This window comes from Saccopteryx bilineata, chromosome 8 (genome assembly GCF_036850765.1).
Source record: "Saccopteryx bilineata isolate mSacBil1 chromosome 8, mSacBil1_pri_phased_curated, whole genome shotgun sequence".
Classification (NCBI taxonomy): Eukaryota; Metazoa; Chordata; class Mammalia; order Chiroptera; family Emballonuridae; genus Saccopteryx; species Saccopteryx bilineata.
Genome location: NC_089497.1, coordinates 80,859,768 through 80,881,031, shown reverse-complemented (window position 1 = coordinate 80,881,031; position 21,264 = coordinate 80,859,768). Strand labels below are relative to the sequence as shown.

Sequence of the window (21,264 nt, the reverse complement as noted above, 5' to 3'; positions counted from 1 at the left end):
TCATGGAATTACATTTTAAACTATGTGGCGTTCATGGCTTTCTCAGCCAAAAGGGTTCCCAACCCCTGCACTAGGGGGAGATGGTCTTCCCATCTGGGGCATTGCTCCATTGCTCAGCAACAAAGCTCTTCTTAGAGCCTGAGGTAAAGTACATGGAGTCATCCTCAGAGCCCAGGGCCAACTCACTCCAATTGAGCCATGGCTGCAGGAGAAGAGAGAGAGAAAGTGAGAGTGGGAGGGGTGGAGAAGCAGATGGTCATTCTTTCTGTGTGCCCTGACCAGGAATCAAACCCAGGACATTCACATGCCAGAACAATGCTCTACCACTGAGCCTACTGACCAGGGTTGAAATGCTATTTTTTTTGTTCTTTCTGAAAATTTTTGATCTAGTTATATGATAAATTCTAGATAAATTTAATAAAGAACAAAGGGAATAAAGGAAGGAAGGAGTGAAGGAAAGAAAGAAGGAGATAGGTTGGAAGGGAGGAAGGGAGGGAGGAAGGAAGGAAGGAAGGAAGGAAGGAAGGAAGGAAGGAAGGAAGGAAGGAAGGAAGGAAGGAAGGAAGGAAGGGAAAGTTATAATGTTTTACTCTAGTAAACAGAGCTTTTATTAGATTAAGTAAATTTATGATGCCACACTAATGAATAGCTTGATAAAGGTAAAGAGAGATGTCTGATAGTTGACTATGCTCTAAAAAGCAACATTAAAATTACTCCAGTTTTTCTCCTGAAAGAAAAAATTTGGTCCCATGTTTTCCCCCCTTGTATTTATAATCAAGGTTGCTTTGCCTCTATGATGGAGCAGCAGAGCTCTAAGATTAAAAATATACAGGCACCAAGGATATCAAAAAACTTTGAAAAAAATTTAGTGACTTGTGTGTTATTCCACATCTTTATTTTGTTTGTTTTCTGATACTATCCAGAATTGTAAGTCCAATAATCTTTCCTAACTTTTCATTTCTGAGCTAACCCTACCAAATGAGTTAAGTTTCTGTGACAGCTGCCCAAGTCTATGGTTCTTGAGCCTATAGAAAGTTAGCACTCAAATCTCGTTTATAATTTAGGGACAAGGTAAGATTATATACTCAGAATTTAATATAAGACTTTTTTGCTTACCACTGCCCCTCAGTGTTTTTAAACACATCAAAATTATAGGCTTTTGTATACAGAAGTGTATAACTCAAGACCATGTCTAAAAATTGTCTTGTGAGTCTCTCAGGAATGGAGTATATTTTCATATCTAGAAAGTAAATATATCACACACAGGGTTAACATTTTTAAAAAGTTCAGCAAGATTTTAAAAACAATTTTTAAAGCATACTGATACATTTCAAAAGACTAATGTTACTGGTCTAGTAAATGCAGTGTGTTTCTTGACTGATATAAATATGCACATTATGTATCTATAGTTTTAGACATAGGTATAAATATAGATATAGATCATGTCTTTATTAGTTTATAACTCGGAACAAATTTTTAAATTTTATGTTTCTCAGCTTTCTCATCTGCAAATTAGGAATGATAAGAGTATAACTATATTAAAAGTATTTAATGAGATAGTACATTAAAATTCATAAAAAATTTCTAAGAAATAAAAGGGCTATGTAAATATCAGCTATAATTATCATTACTATATTTTTTGATTGCTAAGATATGTTGACTTTTCTTACTAAAACCTTACATTAAGGAAGTTTGTTACATCATCATCTAAAGCATTCCTTGGGATAGAGTAATGCATTTGAATGGAAATAATAAATTATAGTTCAATTGGAAAAGTATCATATTATTTAGATATTAAATCAGAAAAATAAGTGTATTGTCCATGGTTTTAGAGTTAGTAAATGGCATATCTGGGACTTATGTTCTAATTTAAGCATTTTTCCCAGATACTCATTTGTGACTTATTAACCTAAATTTACTATTTAATTAATGATTTAAAATATAATTTCACAAAAATAAAATTCAAAATAATTTTGGAAGCAGAGAGTGGTACACATAGAGACACTTGATTACTTGAATGTTTTCATTTAAAATCAGCATATCTGACTGTGTTACAAGTGTCAAACCAATTTGATAACAATTTTATGTTTTTAAATCTATGAAATACATGACACATGGCCAATGGTTATGTTCATTCTGAAAATATAGATTATTGAATCATATTTCAGAGGGAATTGATCATGTTCAGACCTACCAATGAAGTGGCAAGTAATTAATCTAATATGTATCAGGAAATGCAATTTTAGATACTAGGGAAAATTTTTCAACCATACTCAAAATATGCATATGATGAATTATCTGAGATATAGTACTTCAGGAAGCTTCTGAGAAATACACGAGCTCTGTGTGTAGACCTAATTAGGAAGTGGGTCCTATCGAAATGACACAAAGGTCAGCAGCAATCAAAAGGGCTTCAGAATATGTTTTATAATGGCTGGGTTCTTGGACATCTTCTTCAAATGTGGACATAAACTGCCTTCAGGTAGACTGTTTTTGAGAACACTGCTTTGATCTAAAACCAAATGGCATCACCTCTTCCAAGTTTAATTTTAGGCCTTGAGATCTTCTGGAGAAAAATTTGAGTTTGTCAAGCAGACCCTGGCCAGCAGCGAAGTCCATGGCCTGCTTGGCACACACAGTTTCAGGAAGGTCTGACAGGCTGAATGCCAGAGATACAGGTGGCAGTAAACATAATGTTTATATTCTAGCATTGATTTGAATCTTAGTGACATTTTGACTGATTTATTTTCTAGAGTAAAGTAGAAGTTCTTTTAATTAATTATTTTAGGACTGACACTTGTTGATTTATTGAAAGAGTCATTTTAAGTGAGAAACCTTAAAAAGGATACATATATATCCAAATTTTGTATCTACCTGTCAATCTTCTATATGAGTCAATACACATTTATTCACTAATATTGTGGATCCATTGATTAAATTTTCACACATCCCATCTTCCTTGCATCAATCACATTCACATGATTTGCAGTTTTGTTAATTTCATACTAGAACATATCTCAAGAAAATTATTAAACAATCTGAATAAAAAAATGTTTCTGTTTCTCTTTTCCCTCCTCTCCTTTCATTCCTGGGGTATCAGGAATGCTTTCTACTGCAAATAGCCGAAAGAATCCTTCTTATGTCTTACATAAATTCCTTTCTTTCCTTTATCTCTCCCTCTCTCCATCTTTCCTGTCCTCCTCCCTCCTTCCCTCCCCCATCCTTCCCTCCCTTCATTCCTCCCTTTTCTTCCTCCCTTCCTCCCTTTTTTTCTTCCTTCCTCCTTCCTTCCTTCCTTCCTTCCTTCCTTCCTTCCTTCCTTCCTTCCTTCCTTCCTTCCTTCCTTCCTTCCTTCCTTCTTTCTTTCTTTCTTTCTTTCTTTCTTTCTTTCTTTCTTTCTTTCTTTCTTTCTTTCTCTTTCTCCTTCCTTCCTTCCTTTTTTCACTCCCTCCCTCTCTCCTTCCTTCCTCCCTTTCCTTTCCTTTCCTTTCCTTTCCTTTCCTTTCCTTTCCTTTCCTTTCCTTTCCTTTCCTTTCCTTTCCTTTCCTTTCCTTTCCTTCCCTTCCCTTCCCTTCCCTTCCCTTCCTTTCCCTTCCTTCTTCCTTCCTTTCTTTGTTTCAATTAACAAGATCTGGGGGTCTGATAGGTGCCATTAAGGTAGAAACATTCTCTTTAAAATTCTCTTGGCCATTTCATTTATAGTCACAAATGTTTGCCACAAGTTCAAACATTGCAATTATGTTCTAGGGACATCTACCCTCTTTATGAGAATAGCAAAATTTCTTACCTTTCACCAATAAATGAATGTTGTGTCTCACTGGCCAGAACTGTGTCAGATGTTTATATCAATTTGCTAATATTTCAGCTGACCTCATCCCTATAGTGAAATTTTAGAAGGGTCTGGGAATGGGTGTGAATTAGCAAAGCAACACTATCTGCTAATGCTATTTTTTATTAATATGTTTTTACTGAGTCATCGAGTGAGATCTCTAACTAATAGCTAGTGAGGAACAGAGGTCCTCAGTCCAACAGCTTGCAAAGTACTGAATATTGCTAGAAAGCATGTGATGGGTTTGGACACAGAACCAACCCCAGTCATGCTTCAGAGAAGATGACAGCCCCAAATACCAACCAGACTTGTAACCTCATAAGGGACCTTGAACCAGAAACCCCCAGCTAAGCCATACTCTGATTCTTAACACACAGAGATAATATAATATGTTTGGTGTTTTAAGTTGCTAAATTTTAGAGTAATTTGTTTTGCAATAATAGTAAACAATACAGAATTTGAGAACTTCATTAATCACTTATCTCAAATTCTAGTATCATGATTTTGTTGCTTTCTTTGTGATGTTTTGTCTTTTTTCTTAAATAATTTTGTTTGAGTTACTATTGGGGAGTTTTTATTTAAAATTTTTATGAATTCTTTTGTAAAAATGAGTGGTATTAAGATAAACATTTTACAGAAATGACTCGTAATTCTTTGTGCCTAGCAAGTATAGACAATTTTTATCACTCAATCTGAATAACTGGAAACTTATTTACTATTTATTTGACAATTTATGATATTTTGTTTCAGCATAATTACTTTTCTAGTGCATAGGATGAAACCTTAGTATCACAGAACACTAGCACTGGAATAGATTATAAATGTTCTGGACAGCAGCACATTTATTTCATAGATGAGTAATTTAAACTCTTTAAAATGAAACAAACAAAAACAATGAAGTGGCTTACCTAAGAAGAAACTATTGGTTGTACTGAGATCTGATGACTTTTTTCTAATGTACCTTTGATTATTTGACCATATACTTATTGGATGGTAGAAAGAGATGCTGAGAAGCCTTTTGGGAAACGAGATATCTAGTATGTGATTTGAACCTTGTCATGTGTAGCTTCCAAAACGGGCTAGCCCATTTGTACTAACATTTCAAAATGTTCTCAAAATTTCCCACAGTTCTGTCTGCTAAGGAGGCCCCCCTTTCTCTTGTTGTATATATATATATACACTTATACAGTTACCTATGAATATTACTCACTGCTAAATATTTAACCTAGTGCTTGCCTTTTCTATGATGGCATCTATGAACATATTGTACTATTGGTCTTCAAAAGCAAAACATTAATAGTGTTAATAGCATAAATAAAATTGCATTTTGGATATGTTGTATAGAATGTGCTTCAATTTATTCTTAGGTGAACAAAATAAAAGGAAGATTGATAGGGGGCACTATTCTAATAGAAAACTCCCTGTGTAAAGAGCCAGGCCTTTCACAGTTGACCAAGACTCTGAGAACACTATTTGACATCACAGTGTTACTATGAAGGAAGGCTTAATGGTATGTGTAAGAGAGTGTTTTAAATAGTATTAACTGTTTTCCCAGCACTGGGTAATATATGTCTCATTCACACCAATTATCTCTTTTCAAAAGACAGAAGTAGGGTTTGGTTTGGTCTGAAACAAATGAATTTTCTCTGTCATCCTTTCATTTTGCAACCATTGACCACTTCTCTTGCTAGTTTTATGTAAGTTCATGAAAGGTTCTGGAATATCTTTCTAGTTTACCTGGAGGAGGAGTTAAAATCGTCCCTTGCCATATCGCAGTTCACTTATCACAGTCTTACTATATCGCAGATTTTGAAATTGTATATATCTGATTTAGTCTTGCAGATTTTTCACTATATGGTGGGATTTTGTAGTATATAGGTATTTTTATATATTTATTATTTCAATTACTTTTGTGGTAAAATAAGCAAAATAAGTGTGGGAAAGGTTTATGCATGTGGGAAGGGTTTATAAACCCTTTATATATATATATATAATAAAATAAATGTAAGGTCACTACTTCGCGGATTTTTGCCTATTGCGGTGGTTCTGGAACTAGCCCCCACGACAGCGGAGGAACCACTGTATTACTCAAATAAATGCCAGAGAGTCAAGGATTTGCTTCCCATCACCATGCACCATTATAGGCATTACTCTCATTTTTTGTTTAAAGAGACTTCCCCCAAGCCCCAAGGTCTAAATAAATCAAAGTAGTTTTAGAGCTCAAGGACATAATAAGTCACTGCAGAAAACTAGGACAAAAGAAATTAGGCATGCCAGATAAACAATTCAGACTAGCCACCCAGCCAGGCAGTATCTTCGAAATGTCAGTGCTGTGTAAAAAACATTTTGGAAGTCATCTATCAACCATGACTCAAGAAACAGGTGGGTGGCTATAGAATATCTTTTTTTCACTAAGTCTTAGAAAATTACTTTCAAAGTGAGCTGTATCTGAGGAAACTTATGCAAGTAATATATCTGAGGATCTGAAAAAGAAAGAGAGATGGAGGAGAAATTTCTAGTAAGATCATAGTAGCTACCAGAAAAGTAAGCCCTTGTTTTTGTAAATGGTGGAGTCTGAAGTTAACTTAAAATTCCCTATATTTCTTTTACTTTTGTGTTATAATTTGAACTATTTACTAAAACCAGCAAGATTTGAACCTGGTTTTCTAATGTTTTTATTTAATAATGGAACAAGGTTAAAAATATGTATGTCTCTTTTGATCATGACAACCAATTCATAATCTTATGGCAGCATCCATTTATTTCAAAATAAAATGTAACACAAAAACCTCTGGTTGTCAAGAATAGAGGAATCACAAAAAGAAATGGCCACAGCAACCTTCAAGGATACAGGAAAGCTTTGTAGAAAAGCCCTACAATAAACCAGTTTCCTTAGAGTGGACGTTGTCCTCAGTTTACACTTACTCTTAAAAAAAAGTCTGCTTAGCCTTTAGCTGCTTCAGCCTAACTAAATTAACAATAGCTAACACATAGAAGTAACAATATTAATATTATTTAGCATTTATAAAACACTCTCTATTTACCAGGCACTCATGCTAAGTCATGATCAGATATTTATTTAATTTTTAAAACAGTGCTTTGAGGCAGATACTTACATTATTCTTCTGAGAAATATTACCCAACCTGAATAATGCCCTTCATCATCCCTTTTCCACAGAGATTTTTAATATTGCTGAAAATGAAACCTATTGATTAAATGGTAGCTCAGAGCACAGGTTATGGGGACACCTAAGTGGTTTCGAATACTAGTTCTATTACTTCCTAACTGTGAAACCTTCAGTAATTGATTTACCCTGACATTTGAGTTTCACGCTAAGAAAATGAAAATTATAAAAAGATAATTCTATGAAGAGAGAACATGTAGAATGGCCTAGAAGAAAACTTAACACAGAGTGTTACCTCAATAGATGTCAGCTTTATTTATTAGTTGACTCTTCTTCAAGATTTACAAGCAAGAAATGCACAATTTTAAATCATTTGGTTATTTTAAGTGAGCAAGTTAATTAGAAAATTAAAAGAATAAAAACACATTTTCTGCCTATAAATATGTAATTAGGTGGAAATAATCACATATAGAATGTATCATAATATTAGCAATACATTATTCAATACATACTTCAAATAAAGTAATAACATTTTATTTAATTGGGTTAATCAGGGAAGATTTTTATCAGGAGAATTTTTTAGAGAATGGTTTTAAGGAAAACTTTAAGTAAAACATGCTAATTCTCACAAATTAGAAAAATACAAAAAAAGTATGAAGATTAAAGTAAAAATTACGCATAAATTGGTAACACAGATTTTTAGAATGTATATAGGCCCTGGTCGGTCTGCTCAATGGTAGGGTGTCCACTTGGCATGTGGAAGTCCTAGGTTCAATTCTTGGTCAGGGCACAAAGAAGAAACAACCAACCGTTTCTCCACTACTTCTCCTCTTCTGTCTCTATCTCTCTCTACCCCTCCCTCATCCATGGCTCATTGAGGCAAGTTGTCCCTGGGTGCTGAGGATGGCACCATGGCTCTGCCTCAGGTGCTATAATAGCTCAGTTGCCGAGCAACGGAGCAACAAACCCAGATGGGCAGAACATCACCCTATAAAGGGCTTGCTGAGTGGATTCTGGTTAGGGCACATTCAGGAGTTTTCTCCCTGCATCCCGGCCTCTCAATAAAATATATATATAAAATATATATATAATATATATATATTAATATTTTGGCATGGTCTTTGTAGGTATGTACAGCATATATTTTAAAATAATACTTGCTCATTCTTATATAGAAATTTATTATTTTTCTCATTCAACATTATTTTATAAAATGTTTGACAGATTATTATGTATGGTTTTTATGAGTGAACTAGTGATGAGGAATAGGAATTTCCTGGCTTTGGGTTAGGGACTGAAGGATAAACAACAAAGATAATAAAATAACCAATAAGTTTTATTCACTGAGGGATGGGTAATATATTTGGTTTACAAAGATCAGGAAATAAAATTCCACATTCAGAGGTGGAGTTAACATCTAGCTCCGCAGTGCAGGTAGGACGGCACTCTTTGGGGCAGTGGAGAGTGTATGAGAACCTCGGTTCACACTTCATTCATTATTCAACACCTCAGCAATATCAGGTTTGCTAGTCAGTTCCCCTCTGACACGTGGTTTGACCCTCCCCTTGCCGCCTTCTTTTTTTTTTAATATTTAAAATGAGATATATGAAAGATAGGTCCAAAATCAATAATTCCATTCTAAGCCAAACCTGCCCCAGAGCCATGTGTGGAGCAGAGGAGACCGGGGCTTTGAGTTCTTTTACGAGACTGGAAAGCTTCGGGCCAAGGAAGCGCTGTGGAATAGGAGCCGTCAGGGCTGCCCTGGCACCTGCTCACCTTAGTGTTCCCTCTGGCGGCACCTCGGCACACACACAGAATGTGCCTCGGAAAGGCAGAAGGCAAGAAACTGTGAATGAGACCGAAATGGAATTGCCACCCTCAATCGTCATGTTTAAAGATGAAAACATGTTTTCTGAAGTGGATTCTGGTGGCTATTAGTTTTGTTCATCTAGCAAATAGTTTTGCTTTTTTCCTGATACTGGCAAAAGAACAAAAAGAATAAATGTCCTGAGGTTTGGATGCGTGGCTCAGTTTTTTTCTAATTATGTTGTTCTCTTTGTTTAGACATAGTGGCTGTCCGTGAGAGACTAGAGCACAGGCAGGGACAATCAGTCACAGCTTTTTGTGGAGTGAAATGTTAAGGGAAAGGAAGAGACCTGTACTTTGGTTACGATAGAGTAATACAAACTGGAACTTACCCTCCTGCTTGACATAAATAAATCCACAGCATATGAAGCAACAGCACTCACGACATTTGGCATCAGGCCATGAAGGGGAGCTATTCACGAGAGATGGGAGACAAAAGGGGTGACTCATAATGTTGCCCAGCTCACTGCTTCAGTAAAGATCCCAGGTGCCATGCTGGGAAAGAGAACCGGGCAGAACAGGGTTGTCTCCCAGCCTTAAGGGTGGAAACGGAGCTAGGAGTTCCGGGAAGTCAGGGTCATGAGGGTTTCTCTCCCTTCTTACTGTTAAGTTACTTACATTTGGGTTTCAGTCATTTTAAGAAAAAGATACCTAATGTACCTTGTTATATGTTATTTTCCTGTCCATTTTCTTATTCCTGAGTTCTTTTAAAGTCAATCGTACCTCAGGCATGGCAGAAGAGTGGGGAAAATCTGACAAGTGCCCTTTATTATGTAGGCCCAAGTATATAAGCTGCAAGAACCACAGCCTTTAGAGTGATTTTCGAATTAAATTGTTAAAAGGTGTTTTTTTAACTTGGTGCTTTCTGAAAAATCTATTCTTCTGAGGACAGGCTTACAGCTATCTTCTATTAGGGCTGGAAATTGACTTTCTAGCCACTGACACTTGACAGGATGTTTATTTTCCTAGTATAACAATTGGCAATTGTCTACCAATTTCTCTTCTCACAGAAATAACAAAGGTCAACTGTGATGAACTACACTCTTTGTAGCCTCTTTTTGACAATTTCTTTATATCTATATTTGATATTGGTAATTCCGTCATTTTCCATAAAAGAAAAAAAATAAACTAAGACAATCAATGCAAAATGCTGTCATTGAGGGTGGGGCAATGTGAACACAAAGGTGTTTGCAGGGTATTCTCTACCTGACCATGAAAAATGTCACCCAATGAGGACAGAATGTTAGCTATGGTGCACTTTTTTCTCCCCCCTAATTTCGAAAAAGCTCTGCAGCTTCAAGATAAAATGTGACCTTGCAGTTGCTAAGTAACTGGATTTTTTTCCCCTCCTTAGGAATAGCAGAACAAATTAGGTTAAGAAAACTTCTGTAAATTGTCAATACATGAATGCCTTAAGGCTGCAATAGCTAAATGGTTCATTGTAATCCCAGGTAACCCTATAAGGGCAAGTCACCTAAAAGATGTAGGTATTTGCTGTTTATCTGATTAGTTCTTTGAGCAATTTCATGCAAATGGATAATATTATACTCACTCTTCCTTCTCTAGTTTTCACAACCTTTCTTCCCCTTGTTAATTTTGTGCAACTTAATGGCTATCAATGTTCATATGAATGAGGCCCAGGATAGAAAAATTTTAGATGCAATAACATATGATAAGGTTAATTGTTGGCAACGGTACACTTCATAATCAGTACAAATTCAGAGTTATGTATTTCTCTTTCCCTGTTGCTGCTATTCCCTGGGGCTTCCTGTGTGCAGCATTATTAATCTCTCATGTCTCTCATCACTCTGTTTGCTGGAAGGATTGTTTATGAAAATATTTGGAATGAAAGACTAATGGTTTGTACATGATAATCCAGTCATTGTGTTTTTTTTCAAAGTATTTCAATGTATTTTGACATTAAAACACATCTATGATACTTCATGGTCTCTATGATGCATATATTTCTATATTTCAATATTCCTAAAATTAGGATGCATCTTCCAATTGATGATACCTTAAATCTGCCATTAACTAATATGATAATCAATGATGTGATAGACTGGATGAAATATAATATGACTTATTGGTTTGAAGAGCTTTGTAAAACCCCATAAAACTATTTTCAACTTGTCTTACTGACTAGCACTTCACCAACAAAACATAATGAATTTTTAGACCCATCGTAAGCAAAACCAGCTGTCACTGCTGTGTTGTTGATATAAATACCATATATTTCGCTCCATAAGATGCACTTTTTTTCCCAAAAAAGTGGAGGGGGGAATGACCGTGCATCTTATGGAGCAAAATATACAGTATTTTATTAAATATTTTAACACACCATTTGGTTCAGAATATTTTTTTCTTTATTTTCCTCCTTAAAACCCTAGGTGTAAACCAGATAGAAGGTGACGGAAGACAATTTGACTTTATGTGAGGGATATGCAACATAATCAAATGTCAAAATAATCTGGAGATGTTTTCTCTGAACATATGTACCCTGAATTATCAATGTCACTGCATTAAAATTAATATATATATATATATATATATATATATATATATATAACAAAAAAAGCGCCTAGGTGTGTCTTATGGTCAGGTGTGTCTTATGGAGTGAAAAATACAGTACTTTCGTCTGCAAGTGTTCTGGTGGATTATTCAGCTATCCCAGATCATCTTTCTCTATTTTCCTGTGCAAACAAAGTTTCAAAACAAAACAGTAAACAGAAATAGGTTCATTCTGAATATTCCAGGAAGGAAACACTTTTCCTAGTTAGCTGTGTTTCACTAATATTGTCTCCACCCTGTGCCTGGGCATCTTATTAACAAGTAACACGTGTATATAGGACAGCTGCCAGAGATACAGAGATACAAGCTCTGGCTTCTGGTGGGCTTTGGAGACAACTGACTCCAACTCCAGTCATTCACTAGCTGTGCCACTTGGCTAGTCAGTTAAACTCTTTCACACTTAGATTCCTGTCTGAAAAAAAGAGATAATTATTTTACTGATTGGGTTCTTGTTCAAAGATTAAACCAAATGAAATACTAAATTGTACCAATACCAATGATTAATACAAAAATATATCAATAAAACTAGTACTCAATAAATGGCCTTCTTCTTTTTTTTCTCTATATCTACCAATTGCCTTTTCCTTTTATTCTCTATATATACCAATTGAGTTAATTTTTATTTTGTGGTAAATTAATGGAAAATACCAAGTTTTTTGTGTCACCATTTTTAAGTTATTATAATATTAATATTTTTAGTGTGATAAAAAGTTATAACTAAGACATGTTACCCTTACTTAAGCTGGGAAATGTAAGAACTAAAGCTATTGACTCATGAAGCCCAAGCTGAGGAAAGTAAAATTTTAGTATTAAGTTTTCAAAATAATGTTATAATTTCTATAAATAAGATATTACATATTTCAGATTCATAATAAACTTTTTTCTAGTTTTATATTTTATTGCATTAAAATCACATTAGACTGACCAGTTGGCTAAGCGGTAGAGCATCAGCCTGGCGTGTGGAAGTTGTGGGTTTGATTCCCTGCCATGGCACACAGGAGAAGCACCCATCTGCTTCTCCACCTTTCCCCTCTCCTTCCTCTCTGTCTCTTCTCCTCCCGCAGCCGAGGCTCCATTGGAACAAAGTTGGCCCGGGCACTGAGAATGGCTCCATGGCTGCTGACTCAGGCACTGAGGATGGCTCTAGTTGCAAGGGAACAACACCCCAGATGGGCAGATCATCACCCCCTAGTGGGCATGCCGAGTGGATCCCAGTTGGTCGCATGCCGGAGTCTGTCTCTCTGCCTCCCTGCTTCTCACTTCAGAAAAACAAACAAATAAATAAATAAATAAATAAAATCACATTAGATAATTATTAAGCATATTAAATAATTCTGTAATCATATTAATTATCTTCTGCAGGCTCATATTGTTAAATTATTATATCCAGTCATAAATGAATGATCTATTTTGAATAACCACATGCTAAATATTATTCTGATTAGAGATAATTATTATAGTTGATATGCTTTCATAATCATCCCACTTTTTTTAACATAAAATCAAATATGCTATACTAATAACTATTAAGTATGGAAAAGCTGATTTCACAATATGCCTGTTTCCATTTATTTAAGAAGCATGTTTATATCAATAAGATATTAATTATTATATAATTAGTAATATAACTAGTTAATTATAAAGTTGTACTTTAGTTTCACTTTCATTAACTTATCCATATTATTTATTATATGTGGTATTTTTAGCATAATTTCTATCTATTTACCATTCCTGGTCCACCTGTCTTGTTAAAGTGTTTCAGGCAATCTGCTTAAAATAATTTGATCCAACTTTAAAAAATTCAAATACAGCAAAATTTTATTATAAGTATTCATGAAAACTATTCCTTTTAGAAATTATGTTCTCAGAATTTTCGGGGTCAGAATATATGTTTGGTGGGACAAAAATGTTTGCATTCAGAATGTTTAGGTATGATTTGGTACCTTCCAGTGTGCTATTCATTTATTAATAAATGTTCCATTCTTTTCTTTGTGGTGGAAGAAAGTATCTAGTAAAATAAGGTTTTCTCTTACTAATAACATAAATTATCTTTGTTTACTTAATTTTTTATTTTGAAGTAATTATACACTTGATGAAAAGTGCCAAAATATGACAAAGTTTTTATATACCTCCAAATCCCACCTTGTCTAATATTAACAATGTTTATAGCCACAGTACAATTTTTGGAAGTTTAAAGGTAACATTTTTAAAACACAGTTACTTAAGGTACAGCTCTATTTATTTCCTTCTAATGTTTTTCTTTTCTATTCCAAGATACTATCTCAGGTTCCACATCACATTTAGTTATTTCACCTTAACCTTTTTAGTGTGTAAAATTCCTTAGTATTTCCTTTTCCTTCACAAACTTAACACTTTTTGAAAAGTGCTTATCAGTTTTTGTTTGTTCGTTTGTTTATTCATTTTTTGAGAGGCTGGGAGAGAGAGAGACAGGTACATGCAACTGCTCCTGTATGTGCTTCGACTGGGGAATTGAACTGGCAACCTCTGTGCTCCAAGACAACTGGAGTTCTCCAGCCAGGACTTTTTATCAGTTATTTTAAATGAAGTCCTTCAGTTTAGATTTATTTGATTTTTGTCATGATTGAAATGAAGTGGTACATTTTTTAAACAAGAAATGATACTGTATTCTCCATGCATCATATAAAGGGGTTTTAATGTCAGTACGTCTTCCTGCTGGTGATATTAACCTGATCACTTTGTAAAGCAGATGTGTAAAATTCTCTATTGTAAAATTACTATCTTTCCCTTTTTAATTAATGAATATTTGCTCTGGCCAGTTGGCTCAGTAGTAGAGCATGGCTTAGCATGTGGAAGTCCTGGGTGTGATTCCCAGTCAGGGCACACAGGAGAAGCGATCGTCTGCTTCTCAACCCCTACCCTCTTTTCTCTCTCTCTTCCCCTGCCACAGCCAAGGCTTGAATGAGCAGGTTGGCCCTGGTTGCTGAGGATGGCTCCATGGCCTTACCTCAGGCTCTAAAATAGCTCAGTTTTCAAGTAACACAACAGCAGCCCCAGATGAGCAGAGCATCAGCCCCAGACAGGGGTTCCTGGATGATCCCAGTCCAGATGCATGCAGGAGTCTGTCTCTCTGCCTCCCTGCCTCTCACTTGATAAGAAAAAAAAGAAAAAAAATATCTTCAGGGGTAATACTGGGAGACATGCTACCTTGACATCCTAGTGTCTAAATATCATTCTGTGACATAAGGAACAAGAACTCCTTGGACAATTGGTTGATTCCAGATGGGTTAAGATAAATATAAGATGAACCTAAAACATCTTGTAGTGAGAAAATCTAAGAAAATGCTCAAAAAAGATGGCGGTTGAAAAAAATAAGAGAGAAAGAAAAAACACATGAGCCAAACAGAGGAAGCTCCTAATGGCGGAAGCTAACACAATTTAAATGACAAAACAATTAATATTGGATTTTATCCTATAGAATAATAAACATCAATGAGTCCATACTGATATAAACATTTAATTGAACAAATAAGTATTATTCAAGGTGGATATCTTAGCTTAGACTACTATAATAAAACACTGTATACTGAGTAGCTTAAATAACAGACATTATTTCTCACAGACTTAGAGTCTAGAAGTCCAAGGTCAGGGTGCCAGCATTGCTGAGTATTGGTGAGAGCATGCTGCTTGATTTGCTGGCAGCTACCTGCCTTCTTGCTATCTTTTCACATCAAGGATGGAGAGAGAGCTCTCAAGTCTCTTCTTCTTAATAAGGTTGCTTATCCTGCCATTAGAGCACCTCTCTGATGATCTCATCTAAACCTAATTTCCTTCCCAAGTCTCTACTTCCACATGCCATCACATTGTGGGTTAGGACTTCAAAAATGAATTTGGGGGGACACTATTATTTATAACCTTGGAGTAAGATACAGGTATTCCTTACAGGAGAATTCTAATTAATACAACTAGAAAGATCGGGGAGAATACACAATCACACTAGGTAAACTATATAGTAATGATGTTTGTCCACTGATGGATCTTTAAACTAGCATGCCAAATTTGAGGACAAATAAGATTTGCATAGTATCTTTCATTTTAAAATTTAATAATTACAATTTTTTTGAAAGATACCAATGTTTCCTTCTCTAGTTATACAGTTTTCTTATCACATATCCAGATTCCATCATTTTTCAGTACCTTGTTCTCAAATAAAGAGAGAAAAATATTGAGTTTTTAAAAAAGCGTAGTCTCTGAGTTAGGCACCAAATTACAAAACAAACAAACAAAAAAAAAAACAGGTTCCTTGGTGATTCCAACTATATATTCTAAAGTTTTATTAGCTTGGCACTACAGGTGTAAAATACAAAAAATCTCAATTTATGTTATCTTTTGGAAGTTCACCAGTTTAAAAGGCCCCTGCCCTGTCCTGTGGCAGAGCGATTATTAGAAAAACACAGCTGAAATGGTGTTCATAAGTCTTACAACTGCACATGGGATTGAAGTGTGTCCTAGATTTAAAAGCAGTATAAAATAGAGAAAAGCACATAACTATATCTTACTTGCTTTAGAATACTTTATGCTTTGTTACATATTTTTTTTTTGTCTAGAGAGGGTAGATATGTCCTAATAATTAAAAGAAATAACCATCATCATTTTCCTTATTTATTTTTATATAATTAACAGAATGTAAAGCAATACAAGTGGAAAAATCAGATATGTATTGTACGTTAGAACTTTGAATTACGAAATGTTAAAGTTTGAAGGTTGCTAGAAGTCACTTAGTTCAAGATATTCATTTAACAGTTAAACATATAATATGAAAGTTATAGTGCAGAGGTTAAGGAACTTCTAAGATTTACTATGGTCTTACCTTTTTTATTAACTTTACAGTGATCTGCTCTTGATTGAAGAAGTTTAACTTGTTTAGAAAAGATGAACAATTTTATTTTTAGGATCAGTTATTAACAATCAGAATTTAACAAGAAAACTAATGATAATTTTTTAACAGTCAATTTTAATATTTAACTCATCAGATTATAAAGCATAGTTAAAATATTCATAGCTTACTATAAAACTATAATTATAATACAAAAGGTTATAAATAGTAGCTATAGGGAAAATATATATTTCATTGATGAGTGTAATATTTTAGAATAATAATGTTTAAATCTAAGTATCATTGTCTTGAATATTCCTTTGTTCACAGATGAATCATTTATTATTTCACAGGTACAATGGAAAACAAAACGTATAAGGTCCCTGTACATACAGAACTTACAGTCAAATAGAGGAAAATTAATAAGAAACAAATCATTAGCTATTTAGGTTTTTTAATTTTTTATTGTTTAAAGCTGTTATATGGGAGAAATATGCATCTCTTCAGAGCTGACAATGAAGTTAAGATTGACTGAAAAAATAAAAAAGCACGACGTGGGAAAGGAGAGTCAGAACATGCCCAGGGCAGCAGCTGGTTCGGGCACAAGGCTGAAAAAGGGCCGAGTGAGGGGTCATGACGAGAGAGAGGGGGGCTCTGGGAGGTGGAGGTAGAACAGTTTAGATTAACATTTCAAATATAATTGGAAATCATTGAAGGATTTTAGTGAAGGGAGTTTTATATGTGTGATTAAAAAATGATCCCCACTGCTGTGTCACGGGCAGTGATGAATGACACTGTTAGGAAAGTGCTCTGAATTGTTCAGCTTTTTACTGATCTGATCTTTATTATCCTCCCTTTTCTCTAAAAATTGGAGACGTATGCTTACATGATACTATGGTTATATAAATATATGATATGTATCATATATATTGTTCTGAAAATAAAGTAATTATATTTTTGCTATGATTTGATTGAGAAAATATCTGTGCATATAGATTTAAGGCTCCCTTTCAATCATTCCTTCAGTTAACACCACTAAACTATATATGGTTGTAAAATATTTATATATATGCAAATAAGCAAGCCAATCTAAGTTGTAATCTTCTCCCTATTTACTAATTAATTGTGTAACCCTGGTTAAGTTACTTAACATTTTTTTGAGATTTCTTAGCCTTGTCTGTAAAATGATACCTACTTCAAGAGATTTTTGGAAATTCATTAAATAACTTAATGAATGTAAGAATTAAATATGCCTGAGGTATAGTATATACTCAACAATGTCATTTTAAATTCAGTATAGTTTGATATAGTGAAACATTTTATTTTATAATCTTCCCTGTTCTATCTTTTCTCTTGAAGCCGTCTTTGTTTCTTTCTTATCATTTTTCATAGACCTCTGTAAGCTTATCTTTCTTGCCCACCTAGAGAAGTTGGCATATGCTTCTCAGCAAGGACATAGGAAGAAATGCTCATGTTAATTAGGAATGCGAAAATAAACCAACTAAATAACATTATCTGTGTTGCCTAAATTTTAAAATAATCAGAATTTGAAAGTTGAAGGGCAAGGTCAATTGGAACATTTAAAAAATATGGAAAAATAATGGATATGGTAGGTTTATATATTGTTTTAGATTTTATTTTCTGTAATTAAATATATTTTTTATTTGTACAATATATACCTCATATAACTTTATTGATGCTTATATATATGGAGTATAGCTAACTTAGAATGATTTTGAGTAATTCTTTCCAGAAAAGGTAGGGGTAGCATTTATTCTTATTTCTATTGTTTTCATCACTTGCATATTAATCAGATCTCATTGTTGTATGCCTTGGAGATAGCCTTAATCAAAGCTTTCTGTAGACCTTTAGCCAAAAAAAAAATATATATATATATATATCAAAATATGGTATGAATAGCTTTGAAAAGTACACTGCTTAGTTTACCTTGTTCATTAACTAGAATAATTATTTGGTGTCTTTTTAAAGTAAGATGGATATTTTAAAAGCACTTTGCATATTTTACATTTATGACTGAATTTAATAGGATTACTTTTAATCTAACAAAATATGTGACATGCTGTTGGGTTATTAATGAAAGATAGTTCCTTCCTTACACTTTGAAGAGGACATTATTTCACACAAATTAAGTATGCTACTTCCATTAAATAGTTTGAGAGCTAAACCAATCAAAATACATTTTTTGACTATAAGGTCATGCCTATTTATTACCCAACATCGTGTAATGATCAACCAATAATCAGCTCCCAATTCACAGTTTGGGGAATAATATCTAGTTGGTTAAATTATAATTTTTGTAAAATAATATACAATACAATGAAGAACAGAGGTTAAATCATGGGTTTTAGAACCAAACTAGCTATATTTTTATTTCTGATTTAGGAGCCTGCTGACCCAGAAAAGTCACATAATACCTGCTTGTCTCACTTTTTTATACATAACATGGGAAGAATACTTAAAGTGCCTATATAATAAAGTTATAAGGGTTAAATAAGTTGAACTGAGAAAAATAATTAGATTAGTGTCTGTTACTAAGATACATTTCCTGTAATATTTACTGTTATTACTAAGGACCTGCTTGGTTTTGGGAAACAGAAAGTGTAAAGAGTAGTTTATTGTGAGAATTCAAAGGAAAGAAACAAATACCCATGGGATATCCTCACAGCAAATCTAGTATGGTAACCATCTTTTTAATGGTAGATATGACTTAAGTTTGCTGGGTTATGAGAGAAAGATACTGAGGTAGAAATATAAAAAGTACTTGGGACACACTGAGATTGTTCAACAGAATTGAGTAGAAGATTTCTTGTAAGTGGAAGAAAAGGTCTGAAAACCAGATTGACTTGATTCTAATTTGTGAGCAATAAAGGCTAAACCTATTGCTTGCCTCTGAGGTAAGGTGACTATTACTGCATAATTATTTATCTGCTTTCACACTGAATTTTGTAATCCAAAAGTATAGACTTATTTTGTCATGTAGAAATGATTGATTAAACTCAAATAACTTCAACAAATTTTATGTGTTTTTAATAGATGAGATCAATCCAGTGGTAGCACAGTTTTGTGTTGAGATGAGTTTTTCTGCTGGTTGTATATTAAACATGTTTGCCAATCTCAGAGTTTCATAATTTATTGGAAACTTTAAAGACATAACATTATTTTTGTAATTTGAACCCCTGGTGGAGGCAGGCAGTGCAGCTAACAGTGTCTCTTTCACCAGAAATGCAGAGTATAACGTTTCATTGCTTTCTCCCCAGGAGTTGCTGCATTACTAGTTAGGATATATCTAACAGCATGTCATTAACCAGGCACCATCAGATCATCAAAACAAGGAAACTGCTGAAGCTGAATTAGATGTTCTCACTCTAATAATGAGCATAGTTACACTTTCTAAAATAAAGACAGTGGCAACAAGAAAGCACACCCAGGCTAATTTTCTATATTTCCAAACATTAAATTATTAACTGTATTTGCTTGATCTTGCTTAATTTTCTATATCTTTCCAGGTATGGGAAATAGTAGCTGAGAAAGATATGAGCAGAGGTGACTAAAAGAAAAATTACTTCTACCCTGGCCAGTTGGCTCAGTGGTAGAGTGTCAGCCCAGCATATGAATGTCCTGGGTTCAATTCCCAGTCAGGGCATACAGGTGAAACACCCATCTGCTTCCTCACCCTTCCCCTATCTCTCACTCTCTCTTTCTTTCTCTCTTCCCCTCCTGAAGCCATGGCTCTATTGGTTCGAGCAAATTGGCCTCAGGCACTGAAGATGGCTCCGTAGTCTCTGCCTCAGGCACTAAAAATGGCTTCATTGCTGAGCAAAGAACCAATGGCCCCAGATGGGCAGAGCATCACCCCTTAGTGGGCTTGCTGGGTGGATCCTTGTCAGGGCACATGTTCAAGTCTGTCTCTTTGCCTCTCCATTCACTAAAATAAAAAAGAAAAGTCTACTGAAATGTAGTAAGTCATTGGACATTAATTATTAATTTAGTACTGATTGGAGAATTGTTGGACTCTTTTTAAATTCCCACTTAATTATTCCTGCTGGATACTATAGTGTCTTCAATGCTCTGTTAGCATGGTGTGTAAGCAACTAAACATTGTAGCATGCTCTATTTTTGGTGAATTTTATATCAACTTTAACTCTGCTTAAAACTCCCAAGACTTAATTTTGTCTCTATAGCTTATAGTAATGTATTCAAGATTACCGTCAGTGCAATGTTCTATTTAGAAAGCATTACTTTGAAATTTGTAATAGAAAAGTTTACCTGCATGTTGGCTGTGCTGAATCTTGATGCCTTTTTGCTCCTCTAATTAACTACTTCTACTAAATAATAGAAGAGGAAATTATTTGGAACTATAGTTTTCTAAAATCAGCTTTTTTCCTCCCTTGATGTGAACACGTTTCCTTTCAAATCCTCATAATTGAGGATAATTTTTCTCTACTTTGAACTATTTTTTGAGCTCCTGTTACAAATAGGTCTTACCGTCTTTTCTGGAAATTTCTTTATGGTCATGTTAGCAATCAATTATTTAACTGCATCTGGTTTTTGAAATCATGTCTTTAAATTGTAGATTCTGACAGTTAATTTTTATAGGTTTTCAACCAACTATGGTGTTCTTTTTCAAAGCTTTATCATAAAGTTTTACTCTTCAGGTGAAATAATCTATATAATAAAGCAATGGCAAAAATAAAATAGCCATTAGAATAGTTAAGGTGAAATTTTGATTGTTTCTGGGTATCTCCTCTAGCCCCTTTGCCCTATTAGGTAGACCAACTGATTATATTCAAAGATATCTGTTGTACGGTATGTAGATATTTATACCAGTGTATCTTTAATTTTTAAAGGGAGATGAACTAGTAGATGCTATGTATAAGTTTTCTGTCAGTGATAAATACATTGAATTGATATAATGCCTCTGTTTTGATCTAAACTTTGTTGAACAGCATTTGGGCTTGGGAAATAGGTAGAATTGGGTGTGACCATTTAAAAGACTT

At 34.3% G+C, this 21,264-nt stretch overlaps 1 protein-coding gene across 5 annotated transcripts in view; it reads left to right on the top strand.

The window, feature by feature from the left end:
* The window catches only part of NAALADL2 (N-acetylated alpha-linked acidic dipeptidase like 2), a 1,182,199-nt gene that overhangs the window by 154,390 nt on the left and 1,006,545 nt on the right, over window positions 1-21,264 (top strand). The window contains exon 1 of one of the 5 annotated variants that reach the window (XM_066241012.1): window positions 6,132-6,211. The exons of the other annotated variants lie outside the window; for them this stretch is intronic. Within the exon in view, the coding sequence (XP_066097109.1) occupies window positions 6,151-6,211 (61 nt within the window). The 5' untranslated portion in view covers window positions 6,132-6,150. Of the gene's footprint in view, window positions 1-6,131; window positions 6,212-21,264 lie in introns of those variants that run through there. 5 annotated transcript variants of the gene reach the window in all.